General features: G+C 44.2%; 1 protein-coding gene across 1 annotated transcript in view; it reads left to right on the forward strand.

Annotated features, from left to right (window-relative positions):
* Nucleotides 1-482: 482 nt before the first annotated feature.
* Nucleotides 483-21,229, forward strand: part of LOC147460342 (Pseudouridine synthase family protein) — a 112,527-nt gene continuing 91,780 nt past the window's right edge. Inside the window, exon 1 of the mRNA XM_086511417.1 lies at nt 483-695. Within this exon, the coding sequence (XP_086367543.1) occupies nt 502-695 (194 nt within the window). The 5' untranslated portion in view covers nt 483-501. The remainder of the gene's footprint in view (nt 696-21,229) is intronic.

A 21,229-nucleotide genomic window follows, 5' to 3' on the forward strand; every position in this document is an offset into this window, starting at 1 on the left:
TTGGCACAACACATAAATGCTACGGAGAATGGCAATATGGCTTCCGTTTTTTATAATTTTTGGAGAGACCACAATGCCAACTCTCCATCGTACTTTTGTATGACATTTTTGCATGACGTGCACTATATAATTAGCATTTTCACTCGATGACGCTTCATTGCAACACGAAATGTTTTAACTAATTGCATTCGTTTTATGTAGCTTGACACAAGCATTGTCCTTCGCAATTGGACGACGCTCGTGCACGATTATCAAGTCGTTTGTACTGCAATTTAATTTTCATAGTTTGTTGATTCTTCTTGTAATTTCTGAGCTTGCTTGAGTTTAATTTAGCTACATGTTTTTCTCAATAGTACATGCCCGATGTCGACCATCATATCTATATATCAAATAGATACACACTTCTTTTCTTTTCTTTTCTCATAGATACTTGATTGTTATGTTCTATAGCAATGTCCACCAAGCAAGACTAGACATACGATTTAAAAGTGATGATGAAGAATGAAACTATGGCACATCACATGCAACTCTCTTTCAAAGGGTTTTAGGAACCACGTACGCAGGCAACCTGCGCTTGGTGCGTTCTTCTGGTCGGGAGCGAATTGGGAACCCTCCGAGATGGTGGCAGAGGACCAAGCTGGCATCACCTGCTATTCCAACTCGGCTCGCGGCTTCCGCGGCATTCTTAAGCAGAGGTCAGCATCCCTCTCCTTTCTAATTCTTGGGTACATGCATTCAGCTTGTACTGTGCAGGATGAATGCCTTGCACGATCGTGTGGGTAACTTCTTCAAGTACCGGTCAGCTTGAGCTGTAATAGTAGCAGGATGCCATTGCTTATCCAGGAGTGCCAACGTGTAAGTTGTCTAGACAACCAGACGGTTCAGCTCTACTGTGAGGCCATTGTTAAGTCCCATTGTCTGTAACTGAAGGATTCGTTCAAGTCCTTATTGTTTCACCGTGCTTTGGCTTTGGCATGGCTTGTTCGTTTGAAGATTCTTAGGTAGGCTGATGGTTTCACAAGCACTTCCTTTGCCATGGAAAGCCATCATTTACACTTGACGTGAATAATGGTTTTTTGAAGAGAGGGCTCGTTTATAAATGCATTTGAGCACAGGCAAGGTGACACATAGCTCAATTGTAATAGTTCCAACAGTTTTTGTGCTTACAGTCATGCTCATGGCTTACGAGACTAGTTGTACTATAGCTTTGTAGTTCCCTGAGGACCGGTTCGTTTTGAGCACCTCCAAGGTTTTCAAATAATAGCAATTAAAAGAAGAAGAAGAAGAAGAATCTGCTACAGCAGCCTCTTCGATTTCCTTCATGGCACTCTATTGGTGGTTTTTTTCTTCATCCTCTTTGCTTTGCTGGCTTTGGATGCTGACTTTGCTGGCTCCCTCTTGCGGTGATGCTTTTTAGTATTTACCTGGTGGTTGAACCGTAGTCTCCTTGATTCCGTCATGCACTTCATTGGTGGTGTTTTTTTCTTCCTTCTGGATGGGAAACCTTATCGTGACAGCAGTTTTGGTCATCCTCTTTAGCCTCCTCTCTCGCATCCTCACCCTCATGTGTTGTCATTGCCTCTCAGCACGTCTTTTAATGCTGTCTAGGGCTCCTTAGCTATCCTCCATACCTTTTTGGGTGGTTTTCTTCTTGACAGCAGTTTGAACTTTGAAGGTGCCTATCTTTCGAAGGCTTTGGTGGATAATCTCTCCCTCTTCCTCTTTCCTCCTACAGTAGTCCACGTTACTTTTTACCCTCACTGGGTGTCACAAAAGTGATGGCGTGGCGCCTCAACAGAAGAGAGAGAAGTATCGAGGTGGCACTACCGTATGGACTACTCATGCGGATCTCGTAAAATGCGGCGTGAATTCCGGGTGATGAGTTGCAGATCTGACTCAAGTTTGAAGAGCTTTTGGACACTAGTGTTTAGCAGCTGCTTTTAGAACTCAACTCTAGCTTTTTTTATTTGATGCTTTTCGGCCAAGGGCCTTCATAAGGGAGCTGATGTGGTAGCAGATTTTATAGTGTGCTTCTTTGGTAGTTGCATTCTATGACTATAAAAGAAATACCAGAAGGAGAGTTAAGGTTTTGGGGCCACTGCATTTGGGGTGGAACTCTTGATTTCAATGGTGTTAAAGTGCTAAAAGTCTGCTCCAGTTTTATCTGATATTTGGCATGTGGTCTGGAGTTTGTCAAAGCTTCAATGGTTTGCTATTTATCCCAGCAAACTAGTCCTTATGGAACAAACAAGATGGCGTTTTTGGATTCTAATGAGTATTTGTAGTTTCTTGTTAACGAACGTCACGACATACTTTTAAAGTATCCTCGACAAAATGGTTTCAATGGTTTGCTATTTTGACCAGCGAACTAGTCCTTCTGGAACAAACAAGATGGCCTCTTTTTGGATTCTGATGAGTATTTGTAGTTTCTTGTTGACGAGCTTCACGAGATACTTTTAAAGCATCCTCGACAAAATTTGCTTATTCTGCAAATTTTGATAGTTTCCGAATTTTATGCTACTGCTTGTAATGCCCGCATCTTTTACACGCTTGCATGTGACAACATAAGAGATTCTTCGTGACTTTTTGCAGATGCTTCTATTCCAAACGGGGGCAACACTTGATTTTGTACCACCTTTGCCACCATCTCTTGTGTTTCACAGTTGGAACCCGTATGCGTATCCCTATCATCCACCACCTGTACCTACAATTCCTCAACCTAAGGGCTTCAAAGATGGTGGATCTTTAGTACACTTTCCACTTTTTCGAGAGTAAAAGATCGGAAGAAAGCATTGTTGTTTCTTCAACAAGCCGACAACATTTATGCCCTTAGGAATCATACAGAAGAATCAAAAGTTTCAAATCGTCGACCACAACGGTTTAATTCCAAGGACACTTTTACTCCACTTGCATGACCTCAACTTACTACCCGCCAACGAGAAACTCTACAACAAGAAGTCAGATGTTTCAAATGTTTCCAGAACTTCTATGTTTGTCCACATAAAGGAGATAAAATTCTTGATGTCAGGTGCAATGGAAGTGGGATTTAGATCGGATCTAGTACTCCGCACAAACACAAGGGACACTTTACTTCACTTGAAAGAACTGAACTGAGCTGAAAGAAAAGAGAGACAAGAGAGAGAGAGAAGAGACTACATAGGGATGCCGGGTCTTAACCCTCAAGGGCCCCCTTGCTCTGTTGCTATAGCAAGTACTTTATTTATTCTTGCACAAAAGCTACTATAATGATGCTGATGCTAATGGGTACTATGTCGAAGATGTGGAGGTTGACGACGAGATCATGCTGGTTCTATGTCGGAGACAGGAAAGTCGGCGACGAGGTTCTATGTCGAGGACGGGGAGGTCGACAACGTGGTCATGCTAATGAGGTGGATCTGCAACTGTGGCGGTTCTACGGCCTGCCCTGCAATCGCCAATGCATGCGAGGCTAGAAATGCAAACGCTGATTGTCCAAGGCGGGATATGCCAAAACGCTGGCTGTCTTCAGGCTGAAAACTGAGTGTTAGGGCAACTATTGCGATGGAGGGAAATCGGCGAGATAACTAAGGGCTGATTTCTGAAAATGCTGGCAGATTTGGGCTGAAAACTACAAACGATGGCAATCTGCTATTGTGTAATGAGATCGTTGAAGATAAAGGCTGAGTTTGCAAAAAGTTGCTGAAGATTTGCAAAAACGTTGGGGTTCTGATGAGAGAAAACGTTGGCTACTGCTTGGTCTTTGCGGCACGGCTCGTGCCCTTCCAACCTCCAGGTTCTCTCTGCCCTTTCTAGGCGCCCAAGGCTATCACAAATTTCTGACGTGTCAAGCCACTGAAGAACGGAGCCGACTTGCAGATCTCGGCCTGTCACAAGACGGGCACCACGTGCCAATAGAAAAGAACACACTGAACAAATTTTTAGCACTTCAATAACAACTGAACTAAGAGAGAGAGAGAGACGACACGCGACACGGAGTGGCGGAATTCCACCCCAGAGAGTATTGGCCCCAAACCTTGGCGCCCCTTTCGGTGTTTCTTTATATTTTGCATCAACACAGTACAAGCTGGTACTCCAGACTTTGCACCTTCTCCAAGAAGCATGCTAAAGAATGAGCCCCAGCCTCATATTTAAAGGCCCTAGGCCCCAAAAGCAGTTTACATGAAAAGCCTTCAAACTCAAAAGCTTCTGGCATAAAAGCAATGCTCAAAAGCTGCCAGCGTAAAATCCGGAATTCCGTACAACTGCCACATCAGTAGTCAGCGCAAAATGCGGGTATCCGTACAGTTTGCCACGTCATCAGTTCAACGTGAAATCCGTACAATCTGCCACGTCAGTAGGTCGGCGGAAATCTGTTGCTTTCTTCTTCTGTTGCTTCTGCTTCTTCTAGGGTTTAGGTCTCTCGGTCGGCATCTGTAAGCTGGCTCCATTCTTCAGGACTTTGACACGTTAGCAGTTTGTGACACGGCCATGGGCCTAAATCCTATGTAAGGATTCTAGGTGCTAATCCTTAATTAAGTACTTAAACTCATGATTAAGACTTAAGAAACTTGAACCGAACTCAGAAACAAGACTCAGAAGACTCTGTGTTTGATTGATGACTACTTGAAACTGAGTACAATAGGCTCCTTATATAGGAGACGAAGAGACATAAATGAAAAGACATGTCTCCTGGTGAAGAGACATGACTTTAGACGTAAAGACACATCCTTTCGGCGAAGAGCTGCAACCATTGGGCGAAGAGTCGCACCCGTAGAGCGAAGAGGTGTGACCAGTCGTCGAAGGAGTGTGGCTTTTGGCGAAGAGGCACGTCTCTTGGGCGAAGGGTCGTGACCATCCAAGCGTAGGGGTTTTGCTTGGCATGGCACTTCGCATATCTGCATCAATGAGTAAGTATGTAATGTAACTAAGTCACAAACGTGACATTCCCTCCCTCTTTAAATAAAACCCAAGGTAGTTGAAGAAACTCCGGGAGAAGGAAATGTATTGTTGTTGTGCTTTTGCATCCAAAGCTCTATCTGTTAAGTCCCATGTCATGGCACTGTTATTGACCATGACTATTTTGCCAAACTGAAAATTGATCATATCTGCAACTTGATAAGTGCCTTTGTCAAAGTCATTTGTAACTTCGAGCTTTGTCCAATAAAATATTGAATTTGTATCTGCTTCGAGTGAAATTATTGGTAAACTCACTTGAGTTTTCTGTTGAGTGATGACCATAGGTTGGAAATCTATAAGGTATTTTATTGGTTTGTCTGAAACAGTAAAATCCTCCTGAAGGGTTATTGTAGACTGAGACAGAGTAGTGTTTGAAGGTATATCCACTGTAAAGGTTTATCAATAGACCAAGTTGTGTCCAAAGATTCATTTGCAGCGATTGAAGTCATGCTGTAAGATTCTGTATCCGCTTTATCCTTTGCACCGCTTATGGTAAGGACTAGAATCTTCAAGTTTAAAAATTATCATTCACCATAGCATCTGATATCTGTTTAGAGACAAAGACTGTATTCTTCAAGGGCGGTGACGAGGCAAATTTTCCTGCTTGGATCATGGCCAATGAAGGGGTTACGTGCTTGTTGGTTGTCACATAGGAACTGGAATCTTCTGAATCTTCAGCTTTCTCAGCGGGTATTAAAGCTTCCAACTGACAAGGGGGAGGTTGAGGAAGATGTTGCCTCTTAGACCTCTGAAGGATCCTCTTGCACAAGGAAAGGATCAATAAATCTTCAACTTTACCACCATCAGATAAGAAAAACTTAAATGCAGGGCATGGCTCGCGAGGGGGAACTTGTCCAGCGTCGCAGCATTCACGACCGAGTACTCGACTAGGGTCGGTGTCTCAAGGCGGGCACCACGTGCCAATAGAAAAGAACAGACTGAACAGACTTTTAGCACTTCAATAACATCTGAACTGAAAGAGAGAGACGACACGAGACACGGAGCGGCGGAATTCAACCCCAGAGAGTATTGGCCCCAAACCTTGGCGTCCCTTTCAGTATTTCTTTATATTGCATCAACAGAGTACAAGCAGGTACTCCAGACTCTGCACCTTCTCCAGGAAGCATGCCAGAGAATGAGCCCTAACCTCATATTTAAATGCCCTTGGCCTAAAAAGCAATTACAGTGAAAAGCCTTCAAACTTAAAAGCATCTGGTCCAAAAAGCAATGCCAAAAGCTGCCAGCGTAAATCACGGAAATCCGTACAGCCTGTCACGTCATTAGCTAGCGTAAATCATGGGAATCCGCCCTTAGGGTTAGGGTTAGGGTTTTTTAATTAGGGTTTGCAGGTTTTAGGGTTAGGGTTTTCAGAATTAGGGTTTCTGGTAGAAATTAGGGTTATGGTTTCTGCTCTCGGGCAACCACGTCATCACTTTGTGACACTTCTTCTGTTACTTGTTCTTCTTAGGGTTTAGGCCCCTCGATCGGCATCTATAAGTTGGCTCCATTCTCTAGGCTTTGACACGTTAGCAGTTTGTTATAGTCGGGTATATGTGCCACTAAGTAAGCCCATCTTGATATTGCTGATGATCTATTGGAAGCTTTATATTGCTGCTTTTGTTGCTGATGATTCGAATAAGAAGTTGGTTGCTGAGAACTGTGACATTTCCAAGAATATGCATGCTGAGACTTTTGTTGCTCGCACGAAGGTACTTTGTGTCTTATTGTCTCTGAGAAACCATGCTTTGGGTGAGAAAATTTCAGTTCCGAAGGCTTATGTTTGAGTGGTTCTTTCTGGTCGACCACTGAAGCGTCGGAAGAAGATGCATGTATTGTCCGAGAAGCAGTTGGGTGACTTCGAGAAGAGGTTTGTATTTGCATCTGATCCAAGCGAGTGTGAATCGATGCGAGGCTTGTTGAAATTGCTTCCATCTGCTTTTTGAAAACTGCTTTTGGATCCTCGGGTAAAATATTGTCGTCGCTACCTTGTGATTCGGCCATGTCGACTATTTAGCGAAAGTAACTTTTTTGCCGAATAAGCTTAAGAACGGATACTTCGAGAGCGTGTCTTATTGTCTCTGAGAAACCATGCTTTGGGTGAGAAAATTTCGGTTCCGAAGGCAAATGTTTGAGTGGTTCTTTCTGGTTGACCACTAAAGCGTCGGAAGAAGATGCATGTATTGTCCGAGAAGCAGTTGGGTGACTTCGAGAAGAGGTTTGTATTTGCATCTGATCCAAGCGAGTGTGAATCGATGCGAGGCTTGTTGAAATTACTTCCATCTGCTTTTTGAAAACTGCTTTTGGATCCTCGGGTAAAATATTGTCGTCGCTACCTTGTGATTCGGCCATGTCGACTATTTAGCGAAAGTAACTTTTTTGCCGAATAAGCTTAAGAACGGATACTTCGAGAGTGAAAATTGCGTCTGGAACGGGTTTCGGCTTAGGAGTATCGAGAATGACGATTATTTCGGGTGTCGGGAGAGGGTATGTCGCCAAGATTGCTTCGATAATCTCGTCTATGTACGAGATGTATGGGAAAGCGGTCCACTGGTGTTCGTTGGCAGTTCTTGCGTGAGAATGAAGGTGCAAGGGGCTAGAACTGCCAGCGCTGGCTCTCTGTGAGATAGTGACGTCCAGAAAGTTGAAACGCTGGAGTATACGCATCGGTACTTGTTCTCCCTTTTTTTTTCTTTTTTTTTTAAAACTTTCACCAAGGGGGTGTCCACTTAGGTTAACTGAGGTTAATAAGTTGGGCGGCCAAACCAACTTGTAGGTTGGCCACTTAAAAAAAAATATCACTGGTTGATTATGCAGCGCTGAAAATTGCCTCACTTAAGAATTTCCCTCGAAAGGGTGCTGCGCAACATGAAAAGGCAGCCAGCGTTTCCAAAAGGGCACGCGAGGTGACGATTTTGCAAGCAAGAGATGCCAACGAAGGGGTGCTCACAGGCGAAGAGTCATGGCTACTCGCAGGGGAGAGGAGTGTAAATTATTTTTGCTGCACTTCATGTTTATTTTACCGCTGGCTGGTATAACATTCAAATGTCCCTTTTATTAATAGGAGTGCCCGGCCAACTTGGGCGCCCTCAGTGGGTTTAATAAATATTGCGCCGGCTTATGAGTTGGCTTTAATAAAAACCCATGCACTGGGACTCTGGCTGTCTGGTAGCGTTAAAAAAAAACTCACGAAAGGTTGCAGCCAGCATGGAGTACAGCCAGCGCTTCAGCATGAAAGAGGGTACGCCAAGGGGTGCCTGGGGAACGGGTGTGCGCAAGAAGGAAAGGCACGAGTACCACCATGCGAGGGATTCTTAGCTGAGGAAAAAGGCACAATTCAGCCCACTGATTCAGCAGTCCAGCATCCTTTCATAGGAAAGGGTGCGAGCACACAGGCGCAACGAGGTGTAATCCGACGAAGGGGTGCGAGCTTTTCGGGTGCGCCGCACACACACACAGCTCCTCTGTCTTTTATTTTATGTAATTGGAACAGATAAATTCATGTTACCTCATACCATCAACGAAGAAGTTGAATTCCATCTTTCTTCTGCTTCCATACAACTCCGGGAAGGGGGGCAGAGGGTAGCGGCGAGGGTGAGAGGCTCACAACCTTCGGGTCCAGGGAAAAAATTTGCTATGATACCATTGTAAGGATTCTAGGTGCTAATCCTTAATTAAGTACTTAAACTCATGATTAAGACTTAGGTGCTAATCCTTAATTAAGTACTTAAACTCATGATTAAGACTTAAGAAACTTGAACTGAACTCAGAAACAAGACTCAGAAGACTCTGTGTTTGATTGATGACTACTTGAAACTGAGTACAATAGGCTCCTTATATAGGAGACGAAGAGACACAAATGAAAAGACATGTCTCCTGGTGAAGAGACATGACTTTAGACGTAAAGACACATCCTTCCGGCGAAGAGCTGCAACCATTGGGCGAAGAGTCGCACCCGTAGAGCGAAGGGGTGTGACCAGTCGTCGAAGGAGTGTGGCTTTTGGCCAAGAGGCACGTGCGAAGGGTCGTGACCATCCAAGCGTAGGGGTTTTGCTTGGCATGGCACTTCGCGTATCTGCATCAATGAGTAAGTATGTAATGTAACTAAGTCACAAACGTGACACCCTAAGTGAAGAAGCAGAAGCAGTAGATGTATGGATTTCTGCAATTCACGCTGGCTTGTTGACGTGGCAGATTGTACGGATTTTCGCAATTCACACTGGCTTGCTGACGTGGTAGATTGTACGGATTTTCGGATTTCGCTCTGGCTTGCTAACGTGGCATATTGTACGAATTTCCGTAAATTGCATTGGCTGCTTTTGGGGCCAGATGCTTTTTGGACCAATTGCTTTTGAGTTTAAGGCTTTTCATGGAAACTGCTTTTGGGGCCAGATGCTTTTTTGACCAATTGCTTTTGAGTTAAAGGCTTTTCATGCAAACTGCTTTTGGGGCCAGATGCTTGTTGGACCAATTGCTTTTGAGTTTAAGGCTTTTCATGGAAACTGCTTTTGGGCCTAGGGCCTTTGAATATGAGGCTAGGGCTCATTCTTTGACACTTTTCTGGGAGAAGGTGCAGAGCATGGAGTACCGGCTTGTATTGTGTTGATGCAATATAAAATAATACCGAAAGGGGCGCCAAGGTTTGGGGCCAATACTCTCTGGGGTGGAATTCCGCCACTCCGTGTCGCGTGTGCTCTCTCTTTTTTTCAGTTCCGTTGTTATTGAAGTGCTACACTCCCACCCTTACTTCATCGCGCATCGGACGCGTCCCGTCTTCATTGCTCATGTCTTACAGGGCATAAGCCAAAAAGATCACTTGCAAGAGAAGGGTCCAAGATTTGTTTCGAGCCACTGTTTTTCTCAAAAGCAGTGCGATGCAGATGTTGATGTATATAGCTACCAAGCCGCACACTCCAAGGACTTGGCAAGCTTTCAAGAAATTTTTTGCTCGAAGTTATATATCTTCCTTCGGAGTGCAACTTCTAGCATAGTGGGGTATCTTGAAATGCTGGCCATGGAAACCCTAGCAGATCATAACTTGAAATTTCTAGACATCTCTCAGCAGGTGTCTCTTGTTGATAACCTCGGAGGTCCAGTGTGACTGCTATGTCTTGGGACTACCATCACGGCCATAGGAACACTGTCTGTCCAAGAGCTTATGGACCATGGTGCGATCATCTATGACCTTATGGAAGGAACCTAACCCTAATTTTTTTGGTGCAGGTTTTAGGATGGAAAGTCAGTCGACTTTTCGAACTCGACTGATATCGAGATTGCTTTTTAAGTTTGAGTTCTGTTTGAGAACTTTTTTGGTGATCTTGTTTGGAATTTGTTTGAAATGGATGGTATCTGTTTTGAACTTATCCTGGTGCCGATTTTAATTGTTTGACTCTGGTTTTAATGCTCGTTTCAATGATTGGTGATTTTACCATTGCGGCTGAGGTACCAGACGAGAAGTTTTATACGGGGCGTTTAATACACGTACTAGACGTATTTTTTGAGGATCAAAATAAAATACGTTGGGTTTTTCATTTTATTTTTTTTACAAGTATCATATCATATCATATGGGCCCACACAAAGGTATATAATTTTTTGAGAGTGCTTGTTCATACTCATGGCCCGGACCCTTGTGATTATTTGCAGGGGGAGTATTGAATGATTGAAAAGTGCTGTTTTAACTCATGGCCGGGACCCTTGTGGTTATTAACAGGGGGAGTATTAAGAAGTCTGAGTAGTGGTTACTCTTAGCACCTCCAAATGACGCAGGCTGTGGTATGGGTGTTACGATTGTGACTATGTTACAGTATTACATCTACTCCTAGTTGCAGATATGCAAAGTGCCATGCCAAGGAGAACCCCTACGCTTGGATGGTCACGACTCTTTGCTTAAGAGACATACCTCTTCGCCAAAAGCCACACTCCTTCGACGACTGGACACACCCCTTCGCTCTACGGTTGTGACTCTTCGTCCAATGGGTGCAGCTCTTTGCTGAAAGGATGTGTCTTTAGGTCTAAAGTCGCGTCTCTTCACCATGAGATGCGTCTTTTCATTTGTGTCTCTTCGTCCTCTATATAAGAAGCCTATTGTACTCAGTTTTCAGGCATTCATTCCATCAGTCAAACACACATTCAGTCTTTTGTGTCACAAATCAGTGACGTGGCATGCCCAGATGCACCATACAGTCCCAGAAAAAGCAGACAGTGGCACGTGGCAGTACGACAGAAATGCTGACGTGGCAATACGGTAGATTTTCAGATTTCATGCTAAGCTGCTGACGTGGTACACTGTACGGACTTCCGCGATTTACGACGCTTTTTGTGCTGGACTGTACGGCAGATTTACAAAAAAAAAGCAGGCTGAAATTGCGTGGCTAATTTTTGGCAGCTTTTGAGTCAAATTGCTTTATTTTTAATGCTTTTAAAATATGGTAGCTTTTGGGGCTTTGCTTTTGGCATCCCTTGTAAACCAATAAATAGGTGGTAGGGCTCCCACTTCTCAGAGCATCTGGACGCAGAGTTTGAGAGTGAGACCCCTCCCACTCCTTGTACTTTGAGTTGCAGATAAATACAAAAGAATTACCGAGAGGGGCGCTAGTCTTTGGGGCCAATATCTCTAGGCACGGAACTCCGCCGGGCCGTGTCGAATCAATTGTGAACTGTGAACTGTTTTGAAGTGAATCTCTGTTGTGTCGCGGTAGAATCTTTACTTGGAGTGTCCAAGTTTGTTACAGTGGTATCAGAGCGCACGACCGATTTCTCTTCTATCGGGAAATTCGATCCTTTTCTCGCGACACTTATGGATTCGAATAGAGATCAGTCGACTTCCTCTGTATCTGGGGAAATCAGTGGTCAATACAATTCATGTCTCAGAGGATACGACGATTCTTATGAAGCATGCTCAGTGCAATTCTTCAGTTTTGGAGCCTCTTTCAAAGCAAGTTCTGAGCCTTCTTGGAACTCTCAATGGTCGATCCATCAAGGTTTTGGTGGACAGTGGATGCTCGAATAATTTTGTCAGCACTTAGATAGTTCAACAGCTTGGCTTACCAACTCAGAAGACATCTCACTTATATGATGTAGAATTAGCAAATGGATCAATTGTGACTTGTGATCAGACAGTTCGATAGTTGCAGTTCCGGATTCAAACTTATGCAGATCAATTGGATTTCGAATTCATGCCTTTATGTTATTAGGACATGATTCTTGGTCAGCATTGGTTATTCCAGTACGATCTCGTAATTAACTTTCGAGGACATACTATCAATTTGTTCAAAGATGGACGTGAATTGATTTTACACGGGCTTTATCCTGCGGAACGAGTGATTCAAGCCTCACGTGTACAAGTCAAACAGCATGATACACTGGATTATGAAACGAATATGATCTTCGATGCAGATGTAGAAATTATTATTGATGAAGAAGTTTTCTGAAGTGATACTTCGTTACCAGACAAAGATAAGGACATAGTTGCAGATTTCGAGTCTGAAGACGACTATGCTTTCTTTGATTCTTTGTTGGATGATGATATGCCAATTGCAAGTCATGAAGTTACAGTTTTTGAAGATGATTCTGAAGAGTTTTGGGATTCATTATTGGAAGATCATTGCAGTCTCAATCTAAAATCCTCTCCAGTGATTCACAAAGTTGAAGTTATCCTATCTGAAGAGTGCCTTGAGAAGGAAGATTTCCTCTTCACCAAATGTTTTGCAGTTATCGGAAGATCTTAAACCAGAAATCTTATATCGCATGAAGGATTTTGAAGATCAATCTCTTGTTGGAGTCAACCTGATTAAGCCAGGTTCCTCTAAAATGTCTTTGAACGATGCAATTAGCAATCAAAGCAAAAAGGTTTCGCAAGAAGCAAAAGTTCAAGACAAAGGTTTCAGATAACTCAAAGAGTGAATATTTTCGGAGATTCAATGCTTTTTCAGAGTTCTATCAACATCAAAAGTCATTTCTTTAATCGAGGCTCTCATTTTAAATGGGAGGGAATGTCACGATTGTGACTATGTTACAGTATTATATCTACTCCGAGTTGCATATACGCAATGTGCCATGCCAAGGAGAACCCCGACGCTTGGGTGGTCACGACTCTTCGCTCAAGAGACATACCTCTTCGCCAAAAGCCACACTCCTTCGACGACTGGTCACACCCCTTCGCTCTATGGTTGCGTGTAACAAATTGTTGACGTGTCAAAGCCATTGAAGAACAGAGCCAACCTGTAGATCCCGGCCGAGAAGCCAAAACCCTAAGAAGAAGCAGCAACAGACTTACAAAGTCTTGACGAGTGGCCTATTTTTAAAGAAGAGTTCCCACCAACTTACAGGACCCCGTCTGATGGGGCCTAAGTGACATAAAGGCTTTAAAAATAAAGCAGAACACACTCAAAAGACTTTGCACATCAAAATATGATGACGTGGCACTTGTACGGACGTTCCAGAATTCGCGACGGATTTTTAGGGAAATCCCAAAATTTTAGGAAAGTGATTTTTCGGGGGCAGCTTTTCATATTTGATGCTTTTAGGATTTGGGCCTTTAAATATGAGCCTTGGGGGCCCTCTCTAGCACTCTTCAGCGCGCAGATTGCAGAGGAGGTGCTCCTTGGCTATTGTACTTTGCGAATCAACAGCAATATAAAGAAATACCGAAAGGGACGCCAAGGTTGGGGGCCAATACTCTCTGGGGTGGAATTCCGCCACTCCATGTCACGTGTCGTTCCTCTCTCTCATTTCAGTTGTTATTGAAGTGCGAAAAGTCTGTTCAGTCTGTTCTTTTCTATTGGCACGTGGTGCTCGTCTTGTGACAGTGGTATCAGAGCATCAGGCGTGTGCTTTTCTGAAAGCATACCGGTCCTACGAAAGAGCAGACAGGGTAAGCAAGAGACTTATTAGCCACTCCCACCCTTACTTCATCGCGCATCGGGCGCGCTCCCGTCTTCACCGCTCATGTCTAACAGGACATAAGCCATTAAGATCACTTGCAAAAGAAGGATCCACGATTTGTTTGGAGTCACTGTTTTTCTCAGAGGCAGGGCCATGCAGATGTTGATAGCTACCAAGCAGCATACTCCGAGTACTTGGAAAGCTTTCAAGAAAATTTTTGCCCGCAGTTATATGGTTTCTCACATCTTCCTTCAGAGTGCAACTTCTGGCAGAGTGGGTTATTCTAAAATGCTTGCCATGGAAACCCTAGCAGATTATATCTTGAAACTTCTCGACATCTCTTAGTAGATGTCTCTTCACGAGCAGATGACCTTGGAGGTTTAGTGCAATTGCTATCTTGGGACTACCATTGCCGCCAAAGCTACACTGTTTGTCCAAGAGCTGACGGACCTTGCTGTGCTCGGCTACGACCTCATGGAAGGAACCTAACCCTAATTTTTGGTGTAGGTTTCAAGATGGAAAGTCAGTCGACTTTTCGAGCTCGACTGATGTTGAGATTGCTTTTTTAAAGTTTTGAGTTCTGTTTGATCTTGTTTGGTGACCTTGTTTGGAATTTGTTTGAAATGGATGGTGTCTGTTTTGAGCCTGTTTTGGTGCCGATTTGAATTGTTTGACTCTGGTTTGATACTGGTTTCAATGATTGGTGATTTTACTCCCGGGTGGAGAAGTGAGAAATACTGTTTTGGTATTGTTTGAACCTCGGAATGACGCAGGCCGATGCCTTGGGAGCGTTTCGTTGTATGCTTGTAAAATAATTGTTGTTGTGACTCCCGGCCCGGACCTGGATGGTTATGCGGAGAAGTATTAAGAAGTCTGAGCAGTGGTTACCTCAGCACCTCCAAACGTCGCAGGCTGCGATATGGGGAGCGTTTGGTTGTAAAAGGCCTCTATATCTCCCGGCCCTGACCTTTTAGGTTATGCGGGAGGAGTGATGAGGGAGTCGTTGAATATCTCCCGGCCCAGACCTTGTTAGGTTATGCGGGAGGAGTGCTCATCGGCGGCTTTATGTTTCTATGTCTTGTAACATGCATATGTAAGCATTTGTGTTGCATTGTGATGTGCTAATTACTAAATATTCCTAAATGGATGAGATTGCCTGGGTATGTAATTTTAGTGCATCAAGACACCCGTGGAAGATCAATACGGTCTGGGTGTGATGGCTAATTTTACTACGCCGGACTATCAAGAGTTCCGATCTGGACGAAAGGAGAAGCTAACTCCTTGATCAAAAGAGCAGAAAGGAGAAGCTAACTCCTTGATCAAAACAGCCGAAAGGAGAAGCTAACTCCTTGATCTAAACAGCCGAAAGGAGAAGCTAACTCTTTGATCTAATCAGCCGAAAGGAGAAGCTAACTCCTTGATCAAAAGAGCAGAAAGGAGAAGCTAACTCTTTGATCTAAACAGTCGAAAGGATAAGCTAACTCCTTAATAAAAAGAGCAAATTGATTGTCCCTCGGAAATTTTTGAGCTAACTTGAGTTGTTTTGCAGATATGCTGTAATCGCGGACGATTACTCTCTTTCAAGAAGGGGAGATGTAACAAATTGCTGACGTGTCAAAGCCACTGAAAAACAGAGCCAACCTGCAGATCCCGGCCGAGAAGCCAAAACCCTAAGAAGCAGCAGCAGAAGAAGAAGAAGATGTTTTACAGACTTACAAAGTCTTGACGAGTGGCCTATTTTTAAAGAAGAGCCAACTTACGGGACCCCGTCCGATGGGGCTCAAGTGACATAAATGCATAAAAAATAAAGCAGGACACACACAAAAGACTTTGCACATCAAAATATGATGACATGGCACCTGTACGGACGTTCCGGAATTTGCGGCGGATTTTTCGGGAAATCCCGAAATTTTAGGAAAATGATTTTTTGGGGGCAGCTTTTTATATTTGATGGTTTTAGGCTTTGGGCCTTTAAATATGAGCCTTGGGGGCCCTCTCTGGCACTCTTCAGCGTGCAGATTGTAGAGGAGGTGCTCCCCGGCTGTTGTACTTTGCGAATCAACAGTATATAAAGAAATACCGAAAGGGGCGCCAAGGTTTGGGGCCAATACTCTCTGGGGTGGAATTCCGCCACTCCGTGTCACGTGTCGTTTCTCTCTCTCAGTTCAGTTGTTATTAAAGTGCTAAAAGTCTGTTCAGTCTAATCTTTTCTATTGGCACGTGAGGCACCAAGGTTTGGGGCCAATACTCTGTGGGGTGGAATTCCGCCACTCCGTGTCACGTGTCGTTTCTCTCTCTCAATTCAGTTATTGAAGTGCTAAAAGTTTGTTCAGTCTGTTCTTTTCTATTGGCACGTGGTGCCCGTCTTGTGACATTGCGACTCTTCGTCCAATGGTTGCAACTCTTCGTCGAAAGGATGTGTCTTTACGTCTAAAGTCGCGTCTCTTTACCATGAGACGTGTCTTTTCATTTGTGTCTCTTTGTCCCCTTTATAAGGAGCCTATTATACTCAGTTTTCAAGCATTCATTCAATCAATCAAACACACATTCAGTCTTTTGAGTCTCAGTTTGATCTTAAGTATGAAGTTTTAAGTCTTAATCATAGGATTAGGACCACTAGTCCTCACACTGGGGGGCGTTTGGTTGTAAAAGGCCTCTATATCTCATGGCCTGGACCTTTTTAGGTTATTTGCGGGAGGAGTGATGAGGGCGTCGTTGAATCTGCAAGTCGGCTCCGTTCTTCAGTGGCTTGAAACGTCAGTAATTTGTAACATCCCCCCTTCTTGAAAGAAAGTAATCGTACGCGATTATAGCATATCTGCAAAACAACTCAAGTTGGCTTAGAAAAAATTCTGAGGGACAATCAATTTGCTCTCTTTTTTTGTTAAGGAATTGGCTTCTCCTTTCGGCTCTTTTGATCAAGGAATTGGCTTCTCTTTTCGTCCAGATTGGAACTCTTGATATTTCGGCGTAGTAACATTAGCCATCACACCCAGACCGCAATGATCTTCCACGGGTGTCTTGATGTACTAAAATTACATACCCAGGCAATCTCATCCAATTAGGAATGTTCAATGGTTGGCACATCACAATGCAACACAAATGCTCACATATGCATGTTACGAGACATATAAACATAAAGTCGCCGATGAACACTCCTCCCACATAACCTACATCGCATCTAGATCCAATCGGGACCTCATAGATGCCCGATTAAATAATCCATATTGCAATCGTGTCTATAGAGATTTATGAGACCGAAATGCTGCAGTCATTTCGTCTATCAGTTCCTGCACTCAAACAACTCAAGTACAAATCAATCAATATCATTTTCATCTTCGGGAATTCCAGTTCATAAAGTCATACAATAGAATAGTGTCAGCTCAGCAGTATCCCCGACACCCAAAGGGACATCAGTGACTCTATATCAAAAATCGGAGCAATCTGTTGACAAAGGAGCGGAGTGACTCCCCTCTTGTGCAGACCCGCTGCACTAGATTCGCCTGTGTTGAAATCGGGGTTCTATCGGAGTAGACTATGCTAAACCGTATGCTTCAAGGTAAGGTTCCACAATCTGAGGAGTGTCTGCTAGGTCCTCCTGTTAAGTGCAGCGGAATGATTGTCGAACTTTGCTCAAGATGAGTGCTCCGAATTGTGCTTAAGGTTCCTTTTACTTATGAAAAGGAGAGCCTTCCGTTCTTTAATGAGAGAGTGCAATGGACACCAACAAAGTGAATGAACACTGTGCGTGAAGGTGCATGAGACTGAGAGATAGAGAAGAGAATACGACACCAGAGACGTTGTAAAACCCTTCTCCAAGGGCCCCACTCTCCATGGCGAGAGTGGTCTACTATCGATTGCACAATCTGATACAATGCTTGGACTTGCCGACAATGTCGACGACGATGAGGACGACGACGAGACGGCTGAAATCTGAAAACGCTAAGGGCTGAAATCTGCAAATCTTTATCTGCTGAAATCTGACTCTATGTCTATGATGACGATGCGACGACGACGCGTTGAAAACGCAGATGCTGAAATCTGTGTTTTCCTGGCTGAATATGCATTATACGCTTGATCTGACCGTGCGGCGCGAATCTGCTGCGGGAAGGTGAGATCTGCGAGGTTCGAGACTTCTACTGTGGAGTTCGACTGCTGAAAACTGAGAACGCTGGTGCTTGTGGAGATTCCGTCGCAAAGATCTGCAAAAGCGTTGAAGGGCCTTGCAGATGCAAAAACGCTAGGGCTGAAAATCCTCCTACTGCTGCCGGATGTCCTACAATTGCAAAATGCTAGGCTTCTTGTTCTGTCCTGCTGCTGCCGGGACTGATCTGCTGTGCACAAAACGCTAGGCTGCCTGTGGATGAAAACGCCAGGTCCTTGCAGATGCAAAAACGATAGCCTTGTTGATGTGGGGGGACTTGCTGAGAAGGTGCCTCTTGAACACACTGGTTCTTGCAGCCTCTTCTGCCAGAAAGTGCTAGCTTTGGTTTGCTTATATTTTATCTTAGCAAAATTGCCCTACCTACTTTTCAACAAAAGTCACTTAAAAATAATAAGTGAAAAATTTAAAAAATAGGGAAAATAGGTCTATGCATTGTAAAAATGCTACTGATGGGATCTGACTGGAATCTGATGGTCATGCTCTGTGCAACGAGAGGATATGCATCTAATTAAAGTGTCTGGACATGCACGGTCTGCGAACACTCACAAAAGTGCCAGATCACTTCCTATTCTAGACTGACTTGATTCAACTGAACCCCGGTCATGCTGTAGCTTGTCCACGGATACATAGGGTTGGATGTGTCACGTGACATCCCCATGTTAAGTCCAGCGGAAGGAATATTGAATTTTGCTCAAGATAGTGGTCCGAACTGTGCTCGAGGTTTCTTTTACTTATGGAAGGGAGAGCCTTCCGTTCTTTAATGAGAGAGTGCAATGGACACCAACAAAGTGAATGGACACTGTGCGTGAAGGTGCATGAGACTGAGAGATAGAGAAGAGAATATGACACCAGAGACGTTGTAAAACTCTCCTCCAAGGGCCCCACTCTCGATCGCGAGAGTGGTCTACTATTGATTGCACAATCTGATACAATCTCGAGTTTCTGACCTAAATCAATCAACTGCGGCAAAACACAATGGAAATGCCTGTGCTTGATGCTGAATTTTTCTTGTGCTCTTTCTGAAACTGTGTCATGCCAAGGAAGAGACATGGAATGTGAATTCCTTGGGTGCAAACATTTCATCTTTTCATGAGTAATCCGTATACATCCGTACTCATTCATGAGTGAATCGTGTTCAACGTACAATATGGCATGCCTTTGAAAAGGGATCACACAAGGACGCTGACTAAAATACAGGAAACGATCACGAATGAAACAATCAAACAATGCGTGCTGACTAATCATGCGAACACATAGTACTTCTTGTGAGGGTTCTTTGGACCTAGGCTCGAGAGCCAGGATCGGTTCTTCCTGAGGGGGTTCTTGGGACCTAGGCTCGAGAGCCAAGATCGGATCTTCGTGATTGATCGAATCTGCTATGAGGTTAGCTTCACTAGAAACAATATCAACTAACCCATCATGCTTGTGAACAATCACATCATCTTCATGCAAATCATCATGCTCGTGAGAAATCACATTGTGATCATCATGCAAATCATCATGCTTATCATTATCATGCAAATCATGTGTATCATGCTTTGGAGAAGAAGAGCCTGAGAAAGTCTCCTTTTCCCGAATCTCTTGCATCTACGCCTGCAATTGAGAAAAAAGTCGCAACATCTCTTTCATGTGTCGGTCGTTCATTTCTTTTCTTGCTTTGTTCTCGCGATCAAATTTTGCTTTTCTTTCTTCGGCTTCCAAGCGTGCTTGCTCGTGTTCACGCTCTATGGCTGCCATTCTTTCTTTGTGTTCTGCCTGTCTTTCTGCTTTTCGTGCTTCACGTTCTAACTTTATGTCCATCACCATCTTGTCGAAAAGCTCCATAGGATCTGGTGCAATCTTTGGCGTAGATGGGGAAGGGTCAGAAAAACCTCCTGGTGGGGAAAATTCTTCTTCGCTTCTCTCATGCTCATCACCTCCAAGCGAAGTATCCATTCCGCTTCGCGTGATGACCATCCACTGAAGTCTTGGGTTCTTGTGGGTGCTTGTGGTCTTGGGTTCTTAAGTTCACGAGGAACTTGGGTTCTTGCGGTTCTTGAGGGTCTTGAGTTCTTGAGGTTCTTGAGAGTCTTGAGGTTCTTGCGGTTCTTCTTTCGCTTGCAATCTGTGTTAGAGAAGGATCTTCTCTTCACCCGAGTTCTGCTCTTTTCCGCGGGCGCACCCCTTGGTGGCCTTGCGCTCACACCAAGGTTGCTTTTTTCCCACCTCACGTCGATTGGCCGGTCGCTAAGTGCACGGTCCGCTCTCAATGAGTGAAAAGAGGCACAAGGGGAGGCTGGACAAGCCCTTCTTTCTTGGGTTTCCTGTCTCTCTTCAAAAACACGATCAGGAATCGACACGCCCAAGTGGTCTTGGGTTACGTGCGACCGCAACAAGCAAAAAAAATTCTGTGGTTCTTGTGGTTCTTTCCTTGAGTGATACAAAACACTGCTAAAGCTCTGATACCAATGTTAAGTGCAGCGGAATGAATGTTGAACTTTGCTCAAGATGAGTGCTCCGAACTGTGCTCAAGGTTCCTTTTACTTATGGAAGGGAGCGCCTTCCGTTCTTTAATGAGAGAGTGCAATGGACACCAACAAAGTGAATGGACATTGCGCGTGAAGGTGCATGAGACTGAGAGAGAGAGAAGAGAATACGACACCAGAGACGTTGTAAAACCCTCCTCCAAGGGCCCCACTCTCGATGGCGAGAGTGGTCTACTATTGATTGCACAATTTGATACAATGCTTGGACTTGCCGACAATGTCGACGACGATGAATACGACGACGAGACGGCTGAAATGTGAAAACGCTAAGGGCTGAAATCTGCAAATCTGTATCTGGTGAATTTTGACTCTATGTCGATGATGATTTCGATGACGACGATGCGACGACGACGTGCTGAAAACGTAGATGCTGCAATCTGCGTTTTCCGGGCTGAATATGCAAACTACGCTTGATCTGACCATGCGGCGAGGATCTGCTGCGGAAAGGTGAGATCTGCGAGCTTCGGGACTTCTACTGCGGAGTCTGACTGCTGAAAACTGAAAACGCTGGTGCTTGTGGAGATTTCGTCGCGAAGATCTGCAAAAACGTTGTAGGGCCTTGCAGATGCAAAAACACTAGGGCTGAAAATCCTCCTACTGTTGCCGGATGTCCTGCAATTGAAAAACACTAGGCCTCTTGTTCTGTCTTGGTGCTGCCGGGGCTGATCTGCTGTGCAAATCATGTGTATCATGCTTTGGAGAAGAAGAGACTGAGAGAGTCCG

The sequence above is a fragment of the Adiantum capillus-veneris genome, chromosome 4, assembly GCF_014529385.1.
Source record: "Adiantum capillus-veneris isolate H3 chromosome 4, ASM1452938v2, whole genome shotgun sequence".
Lineage (NCBI taxonomy): Eukaryota > Viridiplantae > Streptophyta > Polypodiopsida > Polypodiales > Pteridaceae > Adiantum > Adiantum capillus-veneris.